The 20,774-nt window shown below is 43.5% G+C and overlaps 1 protein-coding gene across 2 annotated transcripts in view; it reads left to right on the forward strand.

Moving 5' to 3' along the window:
- Positions 1–20,774, forward strand: part of ADAM12 (ADAM metallopeptidase domain 12) — a 377,170-nt gene that overhangs the window by 349,326 nt on the left and 7,070 nt on the right. For both annotated transcript variants that reach the window (XM_064269188.1, XM_064269189.1), the window contains exon 22: positions 19,820–19,950. In XM_064269188.1, the coding sequence (XP_064125258.1) occupies positions 19,820–19,950 (131 nt within the window). The remainder of the gene's footprint in view (positions 1–19,819; positions 19,951–20,774) is intronic.

Consider the following 20,774-nt stretch of genomic DNA (forward strand, 5'->3'; position numbering starts at 1 on the left):
TTTGTTCTGTGAACTGTCCGTTCCTTGCCTGTTTCTTCTGTTTGAGTGGTATCGTTTTCTTGTAATAGATCAGGAATATTTACCCTTTTTGAGCAATGTATTGTAAACATTTTCCCTAATTTGTCTTAATTTTGTCGATATTTTTCTACATACAGAAAAAATAATCTAGTTTCAAGTACTAAAATTTACGACTCTTGTGAATTCTCCTTTGCCTTTCATGCCTGCCAAGTTCTTTTCCCGTTGCAGTCTCAGTTAAGAGCTACCCATAATTTCTTCTATTTCTTTTGTTGCTGCTGTTGATGGTTCTGTGTTTTACATTGGGCTTTCACAGCTGTCTTGGATGTGTCCTGGTGGAAGACGGTAGGCACTTCTAAGGTTTCCTGGGCTATGGACTTATTTGAGAACCTGATAAATACAATGAGCCCTCAGAAAACTCACCTGTATTGGTGTCTACAGAACCCGTAAGCCCCTCCTTGTGGGTTTCCTTATACTGAGCAGAGAGGAGGCTTTTCTCCGTCCCTTTCAACAACTCGCTCGTGCACTATGTCAGACAGGGACCACCTCCAGCAGACCATGTGATTGGAGAAAAGGTGTTTCCACTTACTGCTGTCTTTTTTTTCCTACAAGCAGGAAGTGTCTACAGAAGTGAGTCCTTCAGGATTTCCTTCAAAGCAGGCCCCCAAAACCGCCTTCATTCTGTTCTATGAAACCAAGAAAATGTTACTCATTAAACATTCAAAGCCCATTGCCAGCAAGTCAATTCCGGCTCATAGCTACTGTACAGGACAGAGTACAACTGCCCCATGGGGTTTCCAAGGCTGTCGTCTTTATGGAAGCAGACTGCCACATCTTTCTCTGAGGAGGATGGGTGGGTTTGAACTGCCAACCTTTCAGTTAGCAGCTGAGTACTTAACCAGTACACCACCAGGGCTCCTATCTTTAAACATTAGTGTCTTAGTTATCTAGTGCTGCTATAATACAAATGTCACAAGGCTTTAGAAAACAGAAGTTTATTCTCTCACACTTTAGGAAGCTAGGTGTCCAAATTCAGAGTACCAGCTCTTAGGGGAATGCTTTCTCTCTCTGTCAACTCTGGAGGAGAAAGTCCTTGTCTCTTCTGAGCTTCTGCTCCTGGGTGATTTTCATGTAGCTTGGTGCGATGGTTAAGATTGTGTGTCATCTTGGCTGGGCCATGATTCTCAGTGTTTTGGCAGTTGTATAATGTTGAAATTTGGTATGTGATCACCCCCATGATGGAATCTGCTGAGTGGTACTGGCAGGCGTGGGGCCTGTGGTGGCTCACTGACCCCTCGGCCTTCATCTCTCTGCCCTCCGCCACCTACTTCCTTCCTGCTCACCTTGCCAAGGTTTTTTTTTGCTTGTCCTGGATCCTGGAGCTGCCTCTTGTTCATCTGCCCTCCAGTTCTTGGGACTTGAGCTAGCAGCTTACCTGCCAGTCTTGGGATTCTTCCATCTTCACAGCCTACGAACAAGAATCCTGCTCTCCGACCTGCCAATCTTGGGTTCACCAGCCCCTGCCGCTACATGAATCAGGAGAAATCTTGCAGTCTTGCCTGCCAGTCTTGGGATTCGTCCACCTTTACAGCCTGTGAACAAGAGCCCTGCTCTCTAACCTGCCTATCTTGGGTTCGCCAGCCCCTGCGGCTAGGTGAATCAGGAGAAACCTCTATCCTGATCCACGGACTTGGGACATTCCAGCCTCTACAATCACATGACCTGTTTCCTTGATATAAGTCTCTCCATATATACATATGTACACACACACACACACACATTTATACACATTACTGGTTTTGCTTCTCTAAAGAACCCAGCCTAAGACACCTGCATTTCTGTTTTCCCATCTCTGCTTGCTCGCTTGCTTGTTTAATTTCTTTTATATCTTAAAAGGTTAGGAATTACAACACATTAGGAATTACAGCACGTATTTTTAGGAGACACAATTCAGTGCATAATATTCCACCCTTTGATCCCCCCAAATTCATATCCTTCCCACATGCAAAATACATGTACCTCATCACATCATCCTTAAATCAACTCCAAGTCCAAAATCACATCTTCTGAATCATTTAAATCAAATTAGGGGTAAGACTTTAGGCATATGCCATCCTGGGGCAAAATTCTTCATCTGTGAACCTGTGAAATCTAGAATACAAGTTATCTGCTTCTAAAGTACAATGGTAGAACAAGCACAAGGTAGACATTTCCATTACAAATGGGAGAAATTAGAGGGAAAAAGGGATAACAAGCACCAAGCAAGTCCAGAATCCAGCAAAACGAATTACATTAGCTCTCAAGCCTTGAAAATAATCCTCTGTTCTCTGAGACCACCTAGGCAATGGCCCTGCCCTCTAAACGCTGGGTGTTGGCCATGCCCTCTGGATTCTGGGTGAATGCACCTCAGTCCTGGGCTTCAGCTCCACCTTCTAAACTCACTGGGATGGCAACTCTGCACCCTCAGCTTTGGGTGGCCCCACTCGCCTAGTCTATCTGAGTGGTGACTCCACTCCCTCAGCCCTATTAAGCCCCATTCTTCTGCCCCTTGGGCATGGCAGCCCCACCCTCTCAGCTTTGGGTAGCAGCCCCTTCTCCCTGGCACACCTTAACAGCAGCCCCACACTCTGGAACCAAGTTGGGGAAGATCCGACTCTGAAACCTAGGAGGCTGTGGCCCCACCCTTGATATCCAGGAGATCGTGGCTCCATCCTTTGAAACTGAGAAGGCCCTGCTTCCCATGCTCCTTCCAGTAGTTCTGCTGATCTCCAAGCTGCTGCAGGGATGGTCATTTTCTTTTCTTAAAGGACAACAGATGTAGCTCCTTTGGCTGGTTTCCTGTCTATAGAGTTCCAAGAGGCAAACAGCATTCTTTCCTTTCATTCTTCCTCTGTCCCCTTCAGTCTAAACTGATGAGTTTTCTTCTATGGTAGTTGGTTAGCTCCAACAGTCACAGGGTTAATCTGCTTAACAAAAGATTGTATAGCCACATCCTTGGTGAACATTCTAGGACACGTGTCTTTAGTTTGCATGACAGAATTTTCCAAATCTTTAAATTCTGTTTTCATTTTGCAAAGTTTGTTTTTAAGTCCACCTTTTTCCTCTCACATTTTACTGTAAGTGGCAAGGAGAAACAACATGGCCTCTTTAAGATCTTGCTTAGAAATCTTATCAGCCAGATATCCAAATTCATCACTTACAAGTTCCACCAACATTTGAACATAATTCAGACAAGTTCTTTCCCACTGTATCACCCCTCTATTATCCAATCACATGTTTACCATTTTCTTTTAAAGCCTCACCAGAAGCACATTTAATGTCCACATTTCTAGCAACATTCTGTTGTTGCTGGCATATGTATTTTCTAAGGCGATACAGCCTTTTCTCTATTGCTCTCCTTACTTCTTTCTGAGCCCTCACCAGAGTTGCCTTTGACATCCATAATTCTACCAACAGTCTCTTTAAGGCAATCTAGGCTTCTACTAATAGGCACCTTAAAACTCTTCCAGGCTCCACCCATTTCCCAATTCCAAAACAACTTCCATATTTTAGGTATCTGTGTAGAGCAGCACCCCACTCCCGATACCAAATACTGTCTAAGTTATCTAGTGCTTCTATCGCTCTTTGGAAACTCTACGGGGCAGTTCTGCTCTGTCCTATGGGGTTGCTATGAGTTGGAATCGACTCAGTGGCACTGGGTTTTTTGGGCTATAAAAGAAATATCACAAGTGGATGGCTTTAACAAACAAATTTATTTTTTTACAGTGTAGGAGGCTAGAAGTCTGAATTCAGAGTACCAGCTTTAGAGGAAGGCTTTCTCTCTCTGTTGGCTCTGGAGGAAGGTCTTTGTCTTGCAGCTTTCATGTGGCTTGGCATCTCTCTTTCCCTGTCTCTGCTTGCTTGTTTAATCTCTTTTATATCTGAAAAAAAAAAAATTGACTTAAGACACACCCTCACCAATCCTGTCTCATTAACATAACAAAGACAACCCATTCCCAAATGGAATTATCACCACAGGCATATAGAGGTTAGGAATTACAACACATATTTTGAGGGGACACACTTCAATCCATAACAATTAGTAACTGAAAAACCCATATCCAGGCTGGCATCTGTCTGGAACTTTTCTGAGACATGTGACATAGATTAAGCTCATGCCTTCTCTCCCATTGCACATAGGGAACTGGAGTTAATTCCATGCAGGTGGGGGACTGTTTGGAGGTGGCTCTTGTTTGGCAGCACAGATTGAGTCCATTGGCATTTGTACTTTAAAGGTATCCCCACCCTGCTCCACACAGCATGATGCACACATAGCTCCACAGTTAGCCCTGCTTCATTCATCCAAATTTGCAATCTAAACATTCCAGAAGGATAACACCATCATAAACACTGCAATATTGGTCAACCTCACGTGTAATGGATAGGCTAGTTCTTTGTAGAAAACATTTGATCATAAGATGTTCTGTTTAATTTTTAAAAATCAAGGACAGATGGATCAGCTTACTCACTGTCTTGTCCATAAATGTACCTTTCCAGTGTACCACTTCCTTCACAGTGAAATGATCCTTGGAATTCACACGTCTTATCCTTAACTCCTGGGCCTTGATCAAGGAAACAGACTTTAATTTCCTTTTCATCCTGTCAGCTATTTTAGAGGATAATAATTTAGAGTATTTAGCTGGCTGCTGCCAAGTTCTCCCAAAAAACAACTTGAGCATGAAAGTGGAGTGTGGGCTTGAGAAAAGGGTAGTAAAGTTAAAGAAGAAAATAAGAGGTTACACGGGGGGGTGTGGTCGCCTGCAATTATATGGTTAGGCCAGGGCTTCAAATTAGTTCTTCCCGGTTCAATCATGGCCCAGGAAGTGACACTGGAACAGACCCCAATTTTTTAAATTCAGGTGAACCGGAACCAGAATGGGAAAAATGACAGGTTTGAAAACCCTGTTAGAAACTTAATCTCCCTCTTAGAAAACAAGGGCAGCGTACGTGTTGCATAGCAAACAAATCTCTAGCTCTTCGAATTTTGCGCAGTCGGAAACAGTGGTCCCCCACTCAAAGATGGCGACCTATGGCACCACTTTGAATGAGTGTCACTCTCCTCAGTCCTGGCAGTAATCCAATCTCATGCATCAGGCTCCTGAAAGGGTTCGCTATGCCTCTTCCGAGTCTCCCGTTCTAGGACTTTGACCCATAATTTTTCTCATTGCAGTTATGGCTCCAGATCACCCAAAGTTTTAAAAATTCAGATCTCTTCTGGTTTTTCTTTACTGGCCATAATTGAACAGGTTCGATAATCCTGGCTTAGACACACACTGATGAAACATTTACTCTAAGCTTGACATCGAACTTGCCTTTCCTTGACTGGTGGTGCATTAGGTTTACAGTCTATTGGGGACATGTGCTTAATGGGGACCTAAGGCTAACCAGCACTATGACAACCCACTTGAGAAGCACAAGGGGGAGTTTTTCTGTACCTACTGGGCTGGGCGAGAGTTCATCACAGACTCTGGAAGGGAAGGAAGAAGGGAAAATAGGCAAAGCCAGAGGAAGGCTAAGGAGGGATGGAGAGGGTTTTGAAAGGCCTTCTGGTGATAGTTAATCTTTTTTAAAGGTATTTTATATTGTTTTTCTCTTATTACAACTTTGTACCAAAAAAAAAAGTTCACGATAATTTTTACAAATAAAATTAAAGAGAGTAACATGTTAAAAAAAAAAAAAAAAATTTTTTTTTTTTTTTTTTTTTTTAGTAGGGAAAAATACGAGTGTATACCAAGCATGTATCTTGAGCAGAATTCTGGAAGGGCCTCCCCAGGGAAGAAGAAACTTCAGGTGGCAGGCTTGGGAAACAACACCAAAGCACAGGTGGGCAGAGATGACACTTGGGTGCTCCAGAGCTCTACAGAATTGTGTGGGGAGATCACCTTCCTTGACTTCAGACATGGTTTCTAAAGTCCACTGACATGGCTTCCAGCAGGGGAGAGTGCTCAGGGACGGCTCTCAGACCTGAGAGTGAGGTGGCCCTGAGACACCAGGCAGGCCAGGGAGAAGATGACCAGACAACTCAAGGGGGAGTGACATCTGGTACTCAGTTTCACATTCCCTTTTCTGCACATGGGCTCCCTCACAAAAGCCTCGGACCTTCAGTGGAGCCTGCGAACCACGATGGCCTGGTGTCCATTCCCTGCTGATGGCAGAAGGAAGGAGGAGCTGTATTCACACACAGGGATGGGGAGGATAGCATCCTGCAGAGTCGGTGCTCGGATGCTGAGAGGACCCGGAGCAGGGCCTGGAGGACAACCCAGAGTGAGCAGGGTAGGCAGTAGCCAGGACATGGGACACACCCAGGAACCCTCAGAAAGGCTTGGGCATGGACCGAGGGCCTCTCCTGTCATACAATATAGGGTCTAAAGTTACTAAATTTGAATTTAAAATGTAACCCCTCCAAAGACTCAAAAATGTGGGGCACTCAGATAATATTCTGAACTGCTGAAAACTAGGGTTCTTAACTATCCCTGGAGAAGGAACAGGGACGGACTTTTGTGATGGTGCCTTTAGATTTCTAGGATATTCCTGAGATCTTTTATCCAATTTATTCTGATTAATTGGCTTAATTCGCTCACTTAAAATTTAAACAAAAACATGTTCAGTGTCACATCTAAGAAGTAGAGTTCTCAGCTCATAGAAAATTATAGCCAGAGAAGGCCAGGTTAAGAAGTAGCAGCTCAAAATGCAATTTCCTGCTGTCAGGCTCAAGTGTGCCTGGTTCTAGAGGGAGTGGAACTGGCTCCCTCCATTCATAGGTGGGCCGTTCTCAAAGTAAAAACTGCCCAGAAGTGTCACTCACTCACTAGCATTTGTTTGTATTTCTTTTTTAAGGTTTGTTTGCCCCATAAAATGGCATTTAAACTACAAGTATAGTCTTGGCAGGTTTTGGGTTGTTTGTGTTTATTTTTAAAGTCCTGAGTTTCCTGGAAAAGGTGAGGAAGTGGATTTCCTTAACTCAGTCTTATCAGTGAGTTATCATCCAGAATGATCTGGCTGAGACTGTTTTTCCAGTCAGATATGCTTCTTCAGGAGAATAACAGGAAACGGAAGGAGGGGACAACTGCTTCCATCTCTTAGAAGGATTGATGTTTGCTGAATCCAAAGTCCTTTGCTCAAAATCCTGGTAACTAAAATAACCAAACCCATTGCCGTTGAGTCGATTCTGACCCATAGGAACCCTATAGGACAGAGTAGAACTGTCCCATAGAGTTTCCAAGGCTGTAATCTTTACAAAGTAGACTGCCACATTTTTCTCCTGTGGAACAGGTGGCGGGTTCAAACCGCCAAGCTTTTGGTTACCAGCCCGCCGCTTAACTCCTGCACCACCAGGGCTCCTTGAAAAAGCTGATAGGCCCATGAAAATATTTTCTGTCCTTATTTCTGTACATACTTGTTTACACTGCAGGAATTTCAGCAAAACAGCAATGGGAGGATTAATTTCTATTTGTGTTCTTATAACCAAATGGTGACTATATGCATATGTGTTTTTTTATTTATTTGTTTTTGGTACAAGGAGCTTCTAGTTATATTTGGAGTTGTTATAAAGGTGCTATTGATCTACAGGTATTTCCTCTCAAGGAGTCTGGTGGTGGTGGTAGTTGCCATCGAGTCAGCGACAACTCATGGCGACCTTATGTATAATGGAACAAAATGGTGCCTGGTCCTCCACCATCTTCCTGATCTGTGATATGCTTGAGTCCACTGTTCTGGCTATTGTGTCAATCCATCTCACTGAAGGTTTCTCTCATTTTCCATGACCCTGTACCAAACATAACGTCCTTTTCTATTCCTAATGATGTGTCCAGAGTAAGCAAGACAAAGTCTCACCATCTTGCTTATAAGGAGCATTCTGGTTGTTTATCTTCCAAACCTGATTTGTTCATTCTTCTGGCAGTCCACGATATATTCAGTAGTCTTCTCCAACACCAAAATTTGAATGCTTCAGCTCCTCTTCTGTCTTCGTTTTCATTGCCCAGCTCTCACGTGCATATAAAGCGATTGAAAAGACTATGGTTGGGGTCAGGAGCACCTTGGTCATCGAAGTGACATCTTTGAAACAGGTCTTTGGCAGCGGATTTGCTGGATGCAATACATCATTTGATTTCTTGACTGCTGCTTCCATGGATACTGATTATTGATCTAAGTAGAATGAAATCACTGACAATTTCAACTTCTTCTTCAAAGAGCCTAGAGGGCAGATACTACTATTAGCCGCATTTCACTGAGGAGAAAATAAGACATCTCAAGGATGAATAACTGTTTACTAAGGCACCAAGCAGAGGTGGGAGACCAGGGCTCAAACCCAAGTTCTTTATCTACCGTCCTGAATGGGTGCACATATGGATGGATGGGTAGACGGATGGAAGTAAGGGCCTGCAATGAAGACAGCCATGCTTAGTATAGTTTTAGACCAACAACTGCTTCAGCCATCTTTAATTCACTTCCTTCCCCCTCCCACCCCCCAATTTTGCAAGCCCAAGCCCATTTCTATCGAGTCAACTCTGACTCGTAGCAACCTTATAGGACAAAGTAGAACTGTTCCATAGGGTTTCCAAGGAGCAGCTGATGGATCCAAACTGCCAACCTTTTGGTTAGCAACCAAGCTCATAACCACTATGCCACCAGAGCTCCAATTTTGCCAGAGATACAATATAATGACAGAGAGGGAAGGGAACCTTCTGGCACTGAGAAAGAGCCTTCAGTTGGTAATGAGCCCTGCATTTCTCTTTTCTTTTGCTTGTAACACTATCATGCTCCAGCCATTCTTGTCTTAGTTGGAACAAGCGATTGTTATAAACATTATAGTAGTTGGAGTCATCCTTTGCATATTTGTAGCATCTTAAATGACGAAGGTGCTATGCATTTTCTCTAGAGATGGGGATTTCCAGCTCGGTGTTTCTGACAGACATGGCAAGTTCTCCTAGTCAACACCTTACCCGTATCTCTCTTTTACATATCATGTTTTGTAAAATAAGCCTGGCCAATCTTAGTGTAGTCTCTTCAGTGGGCTCCTGACTAAGAAGAGGCTGCAGAGCAAACAAACTTTGCTTAAGCAGCCACAGGGAGTCATTTCAAGGGGGTCCAAATTCCTCTCCCTCTCCACCCCCACAAAAGGGTGATCAATGATGAAGTCAGGCTGTTATGAGTAAGCAACAGCCACTCGTTCATAGACTCTTTGTCAGGATGTAAACGTAAGCAAAAACAAATTAAACCATAATTTCAGAACAGTCGGGCAATGGCCAGTGTGTGCTGAGGTTGAGCCTAGCTTTCAAACCATTCTTCCACAGAAGGCATTCAGGGTTTGAGTGAACGAGGGTTTGTAGCCGCCTGACCTATACAGTGTTTGAAGAGGCTGCTCTGATATTTAAGCCAGCTCTCATAGGGTCTGCAAGTCTGATGATTTAGGTTCTTTCTCATCAGAAATGCCAAAATGTAATGAGAGAAGGAAATCCATAAGTCAATATGTACTCCTAAGGAAGTGAGATGAAATAGGAGAAAACTGATCTTTATGAAAGCCTTCATCACTACAGGCAAACCAAAGGCTAATAACGGAGAAAAGGTGCTGGAAAGTGTGCTGCAGTGCCCCTTCTCTGCTTTCCACATGTCACCCTTCTGCAAAGACCGCCTCCTCCCTGGGCCTTTCCACCGGCCTCCCTCGAGTCCCTTGCTCACCTGCACCCTTACCTTGATGTTCCCCGCATACCTGTTCTGCCCGTTTCAGAATCAACTACCAAAAGGCAGAGATTGGGCTTTTCTTCATCTCCGGTTGCACGTAAGTCCAGTCCCTTGAACGTGGTAGACATGTAGGATAAATGCTGAAGGGACATGAATTCTAAATAACTGCACGGGGCTGGGTAAAACATAAGTCTCGTCACAGAATCAGGTATTTCCTGTGGGGCCATCACACACAATCATGTATTAATAAAAAATGGAGCCACTACAGCCGGTAAATCTAAAATGTCATTTCCAAGGCTTTGAACTCCTGTAAGCCTCTCCATGTGACCTGACCAGTACTTCCAGAAAGTTTAACTGAACATTCTTGGTTCTGTATCATATACTAATTATTCATGTAACAAACCCACCACATGTCTTTAAACGTATCTGTTACTTATGGAAGCAACCTTATCCCTCTGGAAAGAATTAGGAGAACACGAAATTCCAGAGGGAAGTCATTTAACTGATCACAGTATTCAAAGGGTTGCTTGTTTTCTACTCTTACCTGCTGCTAGAAACAAGCCAATTGTGTATCAAACATGGGTGCTTGATATTTTACCCATAAGTTTTTTAATAGGTAATGTAGTAATCATTCTTGCTAGGCTTTGGTAAAATACGATTCCGAATACAACAAAAAGTCTCAGTTCCCACCTGTCTGTCTTGGCAGAGATTACAGAAACTTTAGAAATTAGAAAATTATGGACATTTTTAAATACCCAAAATTGGAGAGAAATGTACAGTGAAACCCTATCTACCCATCACCCAACTTCAAAAACCTTCAACTTGCTGCCATTCTGTTGTTGCTAGTTGCCAATCGAGTATCAAGTCTGTGCCGACTAATTTTGACCTTATGTATAACAGAACAAATTATTGTCCCGTTCTGCGCCATCTTTGATTGTTAGTATGTTTGAGTCCATTGCTGAGGCTGTTGTGTCAATCTGTCTCATTAAGTGGCCCTCCACTTTATCAAACATGATATCCTTCTCTAGCAATTGGTCTTTCCTGATGACATGTCCAAAGTAAGCAAGATGAAGTATCACCATCCTTGCTTCTGAGGAGCATTCTGGTTGTGTTTCTTCTAAGACTGATTTGTTCATTCTTCTGCAGTCCATAGTGTTTTCAATATTCTTTGCCAGTACCACAATTGGCATCAGTTCTTCTGTGTTCTTTTTCCGTTGTTCAGCTTTTACATACATACGAGGTAATTGAAAAGACCATGGCTTAGGTCAGGCCCACCTTAGTCATCAAAGTGACGTCTTTGCTTTATAGGATTTTAAAGAGGTCTTTTGAAGCAAGGAAACCCTGGTAGCATAGTGGTTAAGAGCTACAGCTGCTAACCAAAAGGTTGGCAGTTTGAATCTACCAGGCGCTCCTTGGAAACCCTGTGGGGCAGTTCTGCTCTGTCCTATAGGATCGCTTTGAGTCAGAATCGACTCAATGGCAACGGGTTTGGTTTTGGTTTTGGGTTTTGAGGCAAACTTGCTGAATGCAGTACATTGTTTCATTTCTTGACTACTGCTTCCGTGGAGCATTGGTTGTTGATCCAACTAAACTCTAGTTTGGTCTTATGTTCTCCCTTTGAACACAAATAGCAACATACTGCATACTTTTCTCACTGTGTCCTTCCAGGGCAGTTACATGCAGCTCTGCCTCATCCTTGTCACTGGGTGCATAACATTTCATTGCACAGCCAAACCCCAGTTTATTTAACCTGTCCCTACAATACCCAATGGAGTATTCCCTATCATTTGCCGCTTCGAACAGACATATTCTTGCCCAGGTAACTTGGCCCCAAGTGTGGGTATGTCTGTAGGATAAACTGCTGGAAGCACAATCGCTGGATCAAAGGCCGTATACATTTAGAAATTTGAGAGATGGGACAATTCCTTTAGAAGGAGGTTCTGCCCAACACAAGGAGCTCTGGTGGTACCACAGTTGCGTGTCTGGCTACTAACCAAAAGGTTGGCAGTTTGAACTCACCCAACAGCTCATTGGGAGGAAGACCTGGCGACCTGCTCCCATGAGGATTACAGCCAAGAGGACCCTATGGGGCAGGTCTGCTCTGTCACGTGGGCTTGCTAGGAGTCAGAATCCACTTGGCAGCGCCCAACAACAACACAGTCAGCACAGCGGGTTCAGAGACTTTTCTTATCTTTGCCACACTGATAGGTAAACAGTGGCATCTCATGATAGTTTGAATCTGCATTTCTCTTTCTATAAGTGAGGTGGAGCATCTTTTCACGATTTAAAATCCATTTGCTTTTCTTTTTTCATGAATTGCCTTCTCAGCTCCTTTGCCTTTTTTCTGCATATTTAGAAAAGCAAGGCCACTCAAAGGTTACAGAAAGATTTCCTGTTTCTTATACTTCATGATCATTTTTCACACTTAAATACTTGATCTGCTGTTTATTTTCGTGTATAGAATGACATGGGATCTAATTTTACTTTTTCTAGATGACCAGCTAGTATTCCTCAACACCACCGACGACCCTTGTGTACTGACTTGTCCTATTTTCAACTCTGCCCCACCCCCAAAAACTTGGCTTGAGTTTTTATATACGATCTTCCATTTATTACCATTAGAACTTGGAAACGTTACTTTATTCTCCCCCCATAAAGTAAGAATATAATACCTGCCTCACTGGACCGTGATAATTGATGATCTGTTATTAGAAAGTGTCTGTACATGACTGTTTGATAAAAATTATCTTTTCTACTGTTTTCCTAAGTTATTATTTTCTGCTTTTATCTTTACTATTTCCCTTCTTTCATTAGGTTTATTTTCTCTGACTTTTTACTTTTTATCTTTATTTTTATTCATACTTTATTGCTTATTAATATAAGCATTTAAGCCTAGGAATAGCCCTCTAAATACAGCTTTGCATATGCTCATTGATTCAGATTTATAATGGTTTCAATATCTATATTTAAAAAGCAGTCTACAGTTTTTATTTTCTTTGGCCCAAAGATTAAAATTGTTTTTAATTTTAAAATATTTAAAATACAAAAACATAAAAAGAATATAAAATTCACCCACATTTATACTACCCAGAAATGGCCATTGCCATCTCTGTTTCTCTAAGTACATACCTACTTAAATTTCAGATATATAATATGTGTACATTCTTGTTTAAAAACCAAGAAAAAAGGGAAAAACTAACTCTCCCTCCAGGTACAATCACTATCATAAATTTGGTGGTTATTTTTAATAAAACCCTTCAGATATTCTTACATAGTTTTGTATGCAAGAATAATATATAGTTCCTTGTGTTTTTCAGGCCACATAAATGGTATCAAATTATACTTTGCTTCATCCAGTTTGTTCTTACATGCAACTGTGTTTTACATTCATTTTTTGTTTCTAGAAGTTCTCTGGTTCTTTTTCAAATATGCTAGCTTGTTTTTTCTTTAAACAGTCAGAAAATGTGTTCCAATAATTGCAAAGTCTGGAGCTTTGGGTATGTTTCTGCTGACGTGTGTACTTCTCACTCCTGATTCCCTGCTTCTTTGTGTACCTGGTTGTTTTGTGCTGTGAGCTGCACATTTTTTTTCTGGAAAATTACCTGTGTGAATTCTTTGAGGCCTTCTCTTCCAGAGAAGATAAGTTTTTGGTTCTGCCAGGTGCCCTGCGACAGTGCTGGTTTGGGACCCCTTTAAATGGCCTGGGGTTGATTGAACCATCCAGATGATGTCATTTCAGCTTCAAGTCCTCAGGATGGAGGGCAGTTTCCTACATTGGTCTGCTCGGCAACCAGGGAACTCTCCTTCCAGTACCCGAGGAATAGGGCTGCATTTACTTCTAGAACATTCTTATCCTGCAGGTATAGTCCTTTGCAGAGGGCTCAGCTTTACTGGGGAGAGGCCAGGAAGAGAATGTTGTTGGTTCTTGTTAGGTGCCATCCAGTTGATTGCAACTCACAGTGACCCTGTAGGACAAAGCAGAACTTCCCCACAGGGTTTCCAAAGCTATAACCTTTACAAAAGCAGACTGCCACACCTTTCTCCCAAGCAGCCACTGGTGGGTTCGAACCACCAACCTTTTGGATGGCAGCCAAGTGCTTTAACCACTGCTGTACCATGGCTCCTGAGTCTGCTGTTAAACTTGGGGATTTGACCTGAACTTTGATTCCTGTATCCCTCACTCTAGAAAGAGTATCACAGTGAAAATTCAGGTGTCTTCAATTGGGCAAATGTCTTCAGCTTCAGTATACTACTACTACTCTGAGCTGTTGCCCTTCAATTTTGGCTTGATATTTTACTAACTTGTAGCTCTTTTATGCATATAAGAAAAAGTTTAAAGTATATCTTATCCAAAAATTTTAGTTATTGTTAGAAGTTAGGTCGGAATAACCAAGTCTGCCATATTTCTGGAAGTGGAAGACCTACTTCCCAACTTTGGTTAATAACATTTTCATTCTCGTGCCATAATTCCCACAATTTTTTTTTCTTTTTTCAGCCTTAGATCTACATTTAGAAGGATTCAGCACTCACTGACAATTCTTTTGGCTACATATTCATTGTCCTCCTGGTTAGCTGAAGTCCACTGTTTTAATACCTTAAGAAGAGCTCTAATTCTTTTGCTACGTATTCATTCTCCTCCTGGTTAGCTGAAGTCCATGTTTTAATACCTTAAGAAGAGCTCTTGTTGTTGTTAGGTGCCATCAGGTCAGTTCCAACTCATAACGACCCTACCTATGCACAGACAGAAATGCTGCCCAGTCCTGCACCATTCTCACAATCGTTTATGTATTTGAACCCATTGTTGTAGCTACTGTGCCAATCATCTCCTTGAGGATCTTCCTCTGTTTCACTGACCTTGTACTTTACCAAGCATTATGTCCTTCAGGGACTGATCATTCCTGATAACATGGCCAGGGAGGTGACCTGAATAAGGGTGGTGTTACAACCCCACCCTAATCCTCTTAACATAAAATTACAATCACAAAATGGAAGACAACCACACAATACTGGGAATCATGGCCCAACCAAATTGATACACACATTTTTAAAAAAACCATGACACCTGTCTTTATCATTTACTGTCTAACCCATTTGAGCCTTTTTCTCATCTCTTTCAATTGGGAGCCTCATAGCCTGACTGTTCAGTGCTGTCTTGGTCCTCGGATTTTATGATTGATTTTTTTCTTCCTCTTTTCTCTTGAGTTTTATCAGCTCACTTTTCATTTCCTTATTTGTACATATTTGAGGGGTGGGTCCTTAGTTTGCCTTTTGTCTATCACGTTCCCTTCCTTTTCAGTATTGTTATTTACTGTGTCTAAACTCTTTAAAGAAGGGGAGTTCTTCCTAGAAAACTAGTAGCAGGACAGTTGGGGAAAGGCCAGGTCCGTGCCCCCAAGCTCTGCGCCGTGTGCTAACACTGGCACCCAGGACAGAGGGTTTGAGTGACGACAGTGGTCTAGCCTTCCCTGATTGAGTCCTCCATCCCCCACCCACTCCAGGCTGGCAGGGATGGCTGGTGTACCCTCTTCTCGTTCTGTCCTGACATGTCATGCGGTCTTCCCACTCCTGTCCCAAACAAAGGCCGTGGCTCTCCCATCAGTATGCTGTCAGGCAGCATGGCTGGCATCCTTCCTACCCCTGACCTGCTCCACTTTCTCTCCCTTTCACGTGCATTAGTTGACGGTTATCCATTTTCCCTGTTTTTCTCAAAATGGAGTTTTGTTCTTTGTTGTACGTTTTCTTTTGGGGCAGTTTCAGAAAGAAAGGGTCAAAGACATCTTACAGCTATACAGTTTTCTTTTAGGAGAGCAGATTTGTCTAGACTCTTTTTCTGAGTAAAGGAATTGTTTTTCAGGCTTTTCCCTCTGAGCCAGCTGCCCTTCATGTTATCTTTAAGCATGTGTTCTTCACAGGCCAGAGACAGGCCAAGTATTTACAGTAATGATGGCTGTGCTGCCCCTGCCTGGGGTCTGGGGCATCTCTGGCATTCTCCCCTGGGGACACCCAGTCTCCCTGCAGTGATCTCCCTGGATAAGCAGGACTGTTTACTCTTGCTTATCCTGTGGAAGTTGATAACAGTTGAGAATTCTTTACAGTGATGGTCAAGGCAGAGGGTTAGATTTAAATTGTTTTGATTTATTTTTAAACCTCTAGAATTTTTGAAATATGTGGCAGTGGTTAGAATATTAACAGAAAATGGATGAATGGAACAATCCTATGTAGTAGCCTACTTGGATTCATCTCCAATATCTAGAAGAAGTTGAGAGGGGAGAGGAAGTGGGGTCTGAATTCCTGAAATCCATGTTTGCCCAGTGTGAGCGGCCTAGCCCGGAGTCGTTGCTCAGCTTCTTTTGGATGATTCTCTGTGGCCAGGCTGAGCTTCCTTGGGAAAGCCCAGGCCAGGTTTTGCCTCCTGAAAAGCAGTGCCTACAGGGAATGTGGACATTCCTTTCCTTCCTCCAAGCACAGACCTGGATGCTTCTCAGCAATACTTCCCAGGTTCCACTTCTTTGTGAAGTAAGGCTGCATCTTCTTAAGACACCTCCACTGTTGCACCATCCCTCTGTCCCGCGAGGCTGGTAGGAAGCTGGCGTCTTAACCAGGCAGCGATTGTACACGGAACCCGTTCCACGTCTCCACCCACACCACGTCCTGAGCATGCCGTACGGAAGCACGTGGATGCCCATCCCAGGGCCTGAGGTCAGAACTTTCAATCCACGTCTCAGATGTTTGGGTTTTCATCCCTACAATGACCATATTATTCACCCTCTAAACCAGGGCACTTCTGGGAAGGTGTAATGAATAATTAAACAGGACTATGCTTTTTTATAAGCATAAATTGGGAATGTCCCAGACAAACCAGTATGATTGGGAATGTCCCAGACAAACCAGTATGATAACCCAGTGCCATCGAGTCAATTCCGACTTATAGCGACCCTACAGGATGGAGTAGAACGCCCGATAGAGTTTCCAAGGAGCACCTGGTGGATTTGAACTGCCGACCCTTTGGTTAGCAGCTGTAGCACTTAACCACTACGCCACCAGGGTTTCCAACCAGTATGATAGCCAACCTAATTATCCCCTGAGTTTCCGTGATAAATGCCAGTATGTCGTGACATATTGTAACACATCTCTCACTTTCTCTCCAGCATTGCAGTAAAAACTCGACATTATCTTTATTGGCAAGACTAGATACTAGTTTTGTTGAATTATTTAATCCCCAAAGTCTTTGAATTTTATGGGCGCACGCATTCATTTTTACACCAAATACTAACATCCTGGGCATGGTTTTCTGCTACCTTCTAGGAAATGAAGCTCGATTTATTGCCTTAGTTTATTACCTAAGTTTGTTTGTAGGGTTATGGCGCTTTTAAGATGCTAATTCCACCCCATCAATAATAGTTGTGGTATAGCAGCAGCACTACGTTTACTCATTGTTAACTATGTGCCTGCCCCTTGCTAAGAGCCTCACAGGTAATATCTTACTTAATCCTCGCATCAGCCCCATGAGGGGACGGACCATTACGGCACAGTGGTTAAGAGTTTGGCTGCTAATCAAAAGGCCAGCAGTTCGAATCCATCAGCCGCTCTTTGGAAACCCTATGGGGCAGTTCTTCTCTGTCCTGTAGGGTCACTGTGAGTCGGAATCGACTAGGTGGCAGCAGGTTTTTGGTTTCTGCTAATGAGGAAACTAACTCAAAGAGGTAAAAGAATTTGTTTGCATGTGTTCACACAGAGCTGGGATGTGCAGAGCCAGGCTGAAAACACAAACAGCCGGACTTCAGCGCCCCTGCTCTCCCTGCTCTCAGCAACATGTTATTCCTAGTTGAGGAGTTTGCTTTATATTCTAAAGCTTGTTAATGTTTCCTTTCATGAGACCTCGCGGAGAAACATAACTTCCAAATTTTTCCTGGTTCAGGGCTCGTTCCTGTCTCTGTGTGCCCACTGTTCCAACTTGGCTTGTTTCCATACAGCTGTTGTTTACAAACTTTTGTGGTAGTTTCCTTTGCTCTACAAAGATATCTGCAGTGGTGATTAGATTCTTGCATTCCTTCAACTGAGCTCCAGTTGCTGAGCAAATACAATGTTAGTGGGGCCAGTGGTATGAGAAAGTTAACTCAAACGTTTTCGAATCATCTGAGTCTTGCTGAATATATGGAATACTGAGTGCCAGGACAATCAGTTAGATCGATGCCGTGTTCCCCTTGAGGATCCTGCAAACCTGTACATGATGGGTGCCTCTAGGCTCCAAGGAACCCATAGCTCTGCCCAATACTCACTGGCTTTCCAACGCAGCTCCAGTGATCTTCCACTCATGTGTAGCCAAGGCAGACGGCCATGAAAATAAGTGGTGGCTGGTTTTACTGTTATACTGCTTTTAAGCATTTAAAAATTTGTGGCATGAGGGTACTCTGATGATAATGTCTGTTGTTATTAGGTGCCATCGAGTTGGTTCCGACTCATAGTGACCCTGTGTACAACAGAACAAAACACTGCCCGGTCCTGTGCCATCCTCACAATTGTTGTTATGCTTGAGCCCTTTGTTGCAGCCATCGTGCCAGTCCATCTCGTTGAGGGTCTTCCTCTTTTTCGCTGGCCCTCTACTTTACTAAGCATGATGTCCTTCTCCAGGGATTGATCTCTCCTGATAACATGTCCAAAGTATGTGAGACATAGTCTCACAGTCCTTGTTTCCAAGGAACATTCTGGCTGTACTTCTTCCAAGACAGATTTGTTCGTTCTTTTGGCAGTCCATGGTATGTTCAGTATTCTTCGCCAATACCACAACTGAAAGGCGTCAATTCTTCTTCAGTTTTCTTTATTCATCATCCAGCTTTCCCATGCGTGTGAGGCAATTAAAAACACCATGGCTTGGGTCAGGCGCACCTTAGTCTTCAAGGTGGCATCATTGTCTTTCAACACTTTCAAGAGGTTTTTTGCAGATTTCCCAGTGCAATGTGTCTTTTGATTTCTTGACTGCTGCTTCCATGGCTGTTGATTGTGGATCCAAGTAAAATGAAATCCTTGACAGCTTCAACCTTTTCTCCATTTATCGTGATGTTGCTCATTGGTCCAGTTGTAAGGATTTTTGTTTTCTTTATGTTGAGGTGCAATCTATACTGAAGGCTGTGGTCTTTGACCTTCATTAGCAAGTGCTTCAAGTCTTTTTCACTTTCAGCAGGCAAGGTTGTATCATCTGCATAATGCACGTTGTTAATGAGGCTTCCTCCAATCCTGATGCCCTGTTCTTTCTTCTTTGTGTAATTGTTATTGATATGCTGGGAGGTCCAGTATTGGTAATTGTTATTGATATACTGGGGGCTTCCTATGCATTATCCTGTTTAATCCTGTTAACAACTCTACGAGATAGGTATTGTTTTTCCCCCATCTTATGGAGAGGAAATTGAGGTCCAGAGAGATCGAGTGACTGGCACAAACCGCCAAGTGTTTGGATAGAAATCCCAGTTGAATAACACCCTGCCCCCGTTCTACACTGGCCTGTGGTGAAGGCGGTACCTCCCTGTTCTTTTCCTGTAGAGTATACAGCACCTTGTGTCAGCGGTTGTTTGAATTATTAGAAAGCGCTTTCATTGAAGAATTCCAGTGTATTTTATTGAGCCATCTGGGTCAACTCCACCTGGATATGGGTGGGGGTTTCCCCAGGGAGCCAGGTTGTTTTTTGTAAACCTTTGAGTCAATTCCAACTCATGGTAACCCCGCGTGTACAGAGACATCCTACTCAATACATGATCTAACAGTTCTGTTACAGTGATTCTGGAAAAGTTGAAGAAATGAGTGTGATGTAAGAAACGATATTCATCTGCTTCTCACATTAGGCCTTAAGGGCACAGGGAAATTTACATACTGTGGCATGCACTGGTTGGGAAACACCCAGAGGAACTGTGTTTAAACACAAGGGCCCTGCGTCCACTGCATAGGGAGAGGACTTTATCCGGACGTTTACTCAGGAAATAGAAGTCTGCTGCATAGCAATTCACCATCACTGCTGTCCAGGGCTCTGAGGCCCATGTCTTGTTGCAGTTCAGGGACCAGTGATCATTCATTGTCTTATGGTTTACTGCAGGAAACGCGGAAGCCAAATCCTCCTCAGAAGCCTTTGCCAGCAGATCCCTTGAGCAGGACGACTCGGCTCACCAGTACCTCTGGGAGGACCCTAGGACAGCCAGAATCCGGGCTCCGCCTGGCTCCTCTCAGGTTGGTATAATTGGGCTGCATGCACCTCTTCCTTGCTCCCTGGACTGTTACAGGGCAGCTGGACCAACCCATGCTTTTCAAATCATGCTACACATGGGAGTCCTTAGCTATGCTCCCCACAACCCCCCTCACAGAGGAGAGTATAAAGCAGGTACAAGGACAGATCTGAAAACAACCAGGAAGCCGTCACGAGCTCACAGCCACTGGTATCACCGCATAGCTCTCAGCGATAGCCCACGTGCACCTAAGAGAGCAAATCACAATGAGGTAGGATTAGGCCATAGACCCCAGAAAGCTGTGGCTGTTGATCTGGTCCTGGCCATTCCCCCAAAGAAGCCAGGCAGTGAGTTACCAAATAGTGTGATATTAGGAGGCCAAACACCTACCTCCAAGAACTTCACATAGGCCTAATGGGCTCTGCGTGATCCCTGGGGTCCTAGCAGATTAGGTGGGGTGGGGTCAAGGGGATGATGAGTGAGGCTGCGGAAGCTGGTGGGAGTAGGAGACTTGGTCTAACGGGGAGCTTCCCTAGGTGGTGGTAGTGTTAGTTACCTTCAAGTTGATTCCAACTCATGGCGACCCCATGAGTGCAGCCTAGAACTGCTCCATAGGGTTCAAGGCTGTGACCCTTCAGAAGCAGATCACCTATCTTCCAAGATGCTTCTGGTGGTTGGAACCAGCAGCCTTTCAGCTAGTAATGGAGCATGTGACCATTTATGGCACCCAGGTCTTCCCTATACAAGTGACAAAAGGAAACACCTCTGAAGATTCTCCTCCTGCTGTGGACCACTCCTGCACTTCCCCAGGAGAGCCCAGAAGGCATA

The sequence above is a fragment of the Loxodonta africana genome, chromosome 16 (assembly GCF_030014295.1).
Source record: "Loxodonta africana isolate mLoxAfr1 chromosome 16, mLoxAfr1.hap2, whole genome shotgun sequence".
Lineage (NCBI taxonomy): Eukaryota > Metazoa > Chordata > Mammalia > Proboscidea > Elephantidae > Loxodonta > Loxodonta africana.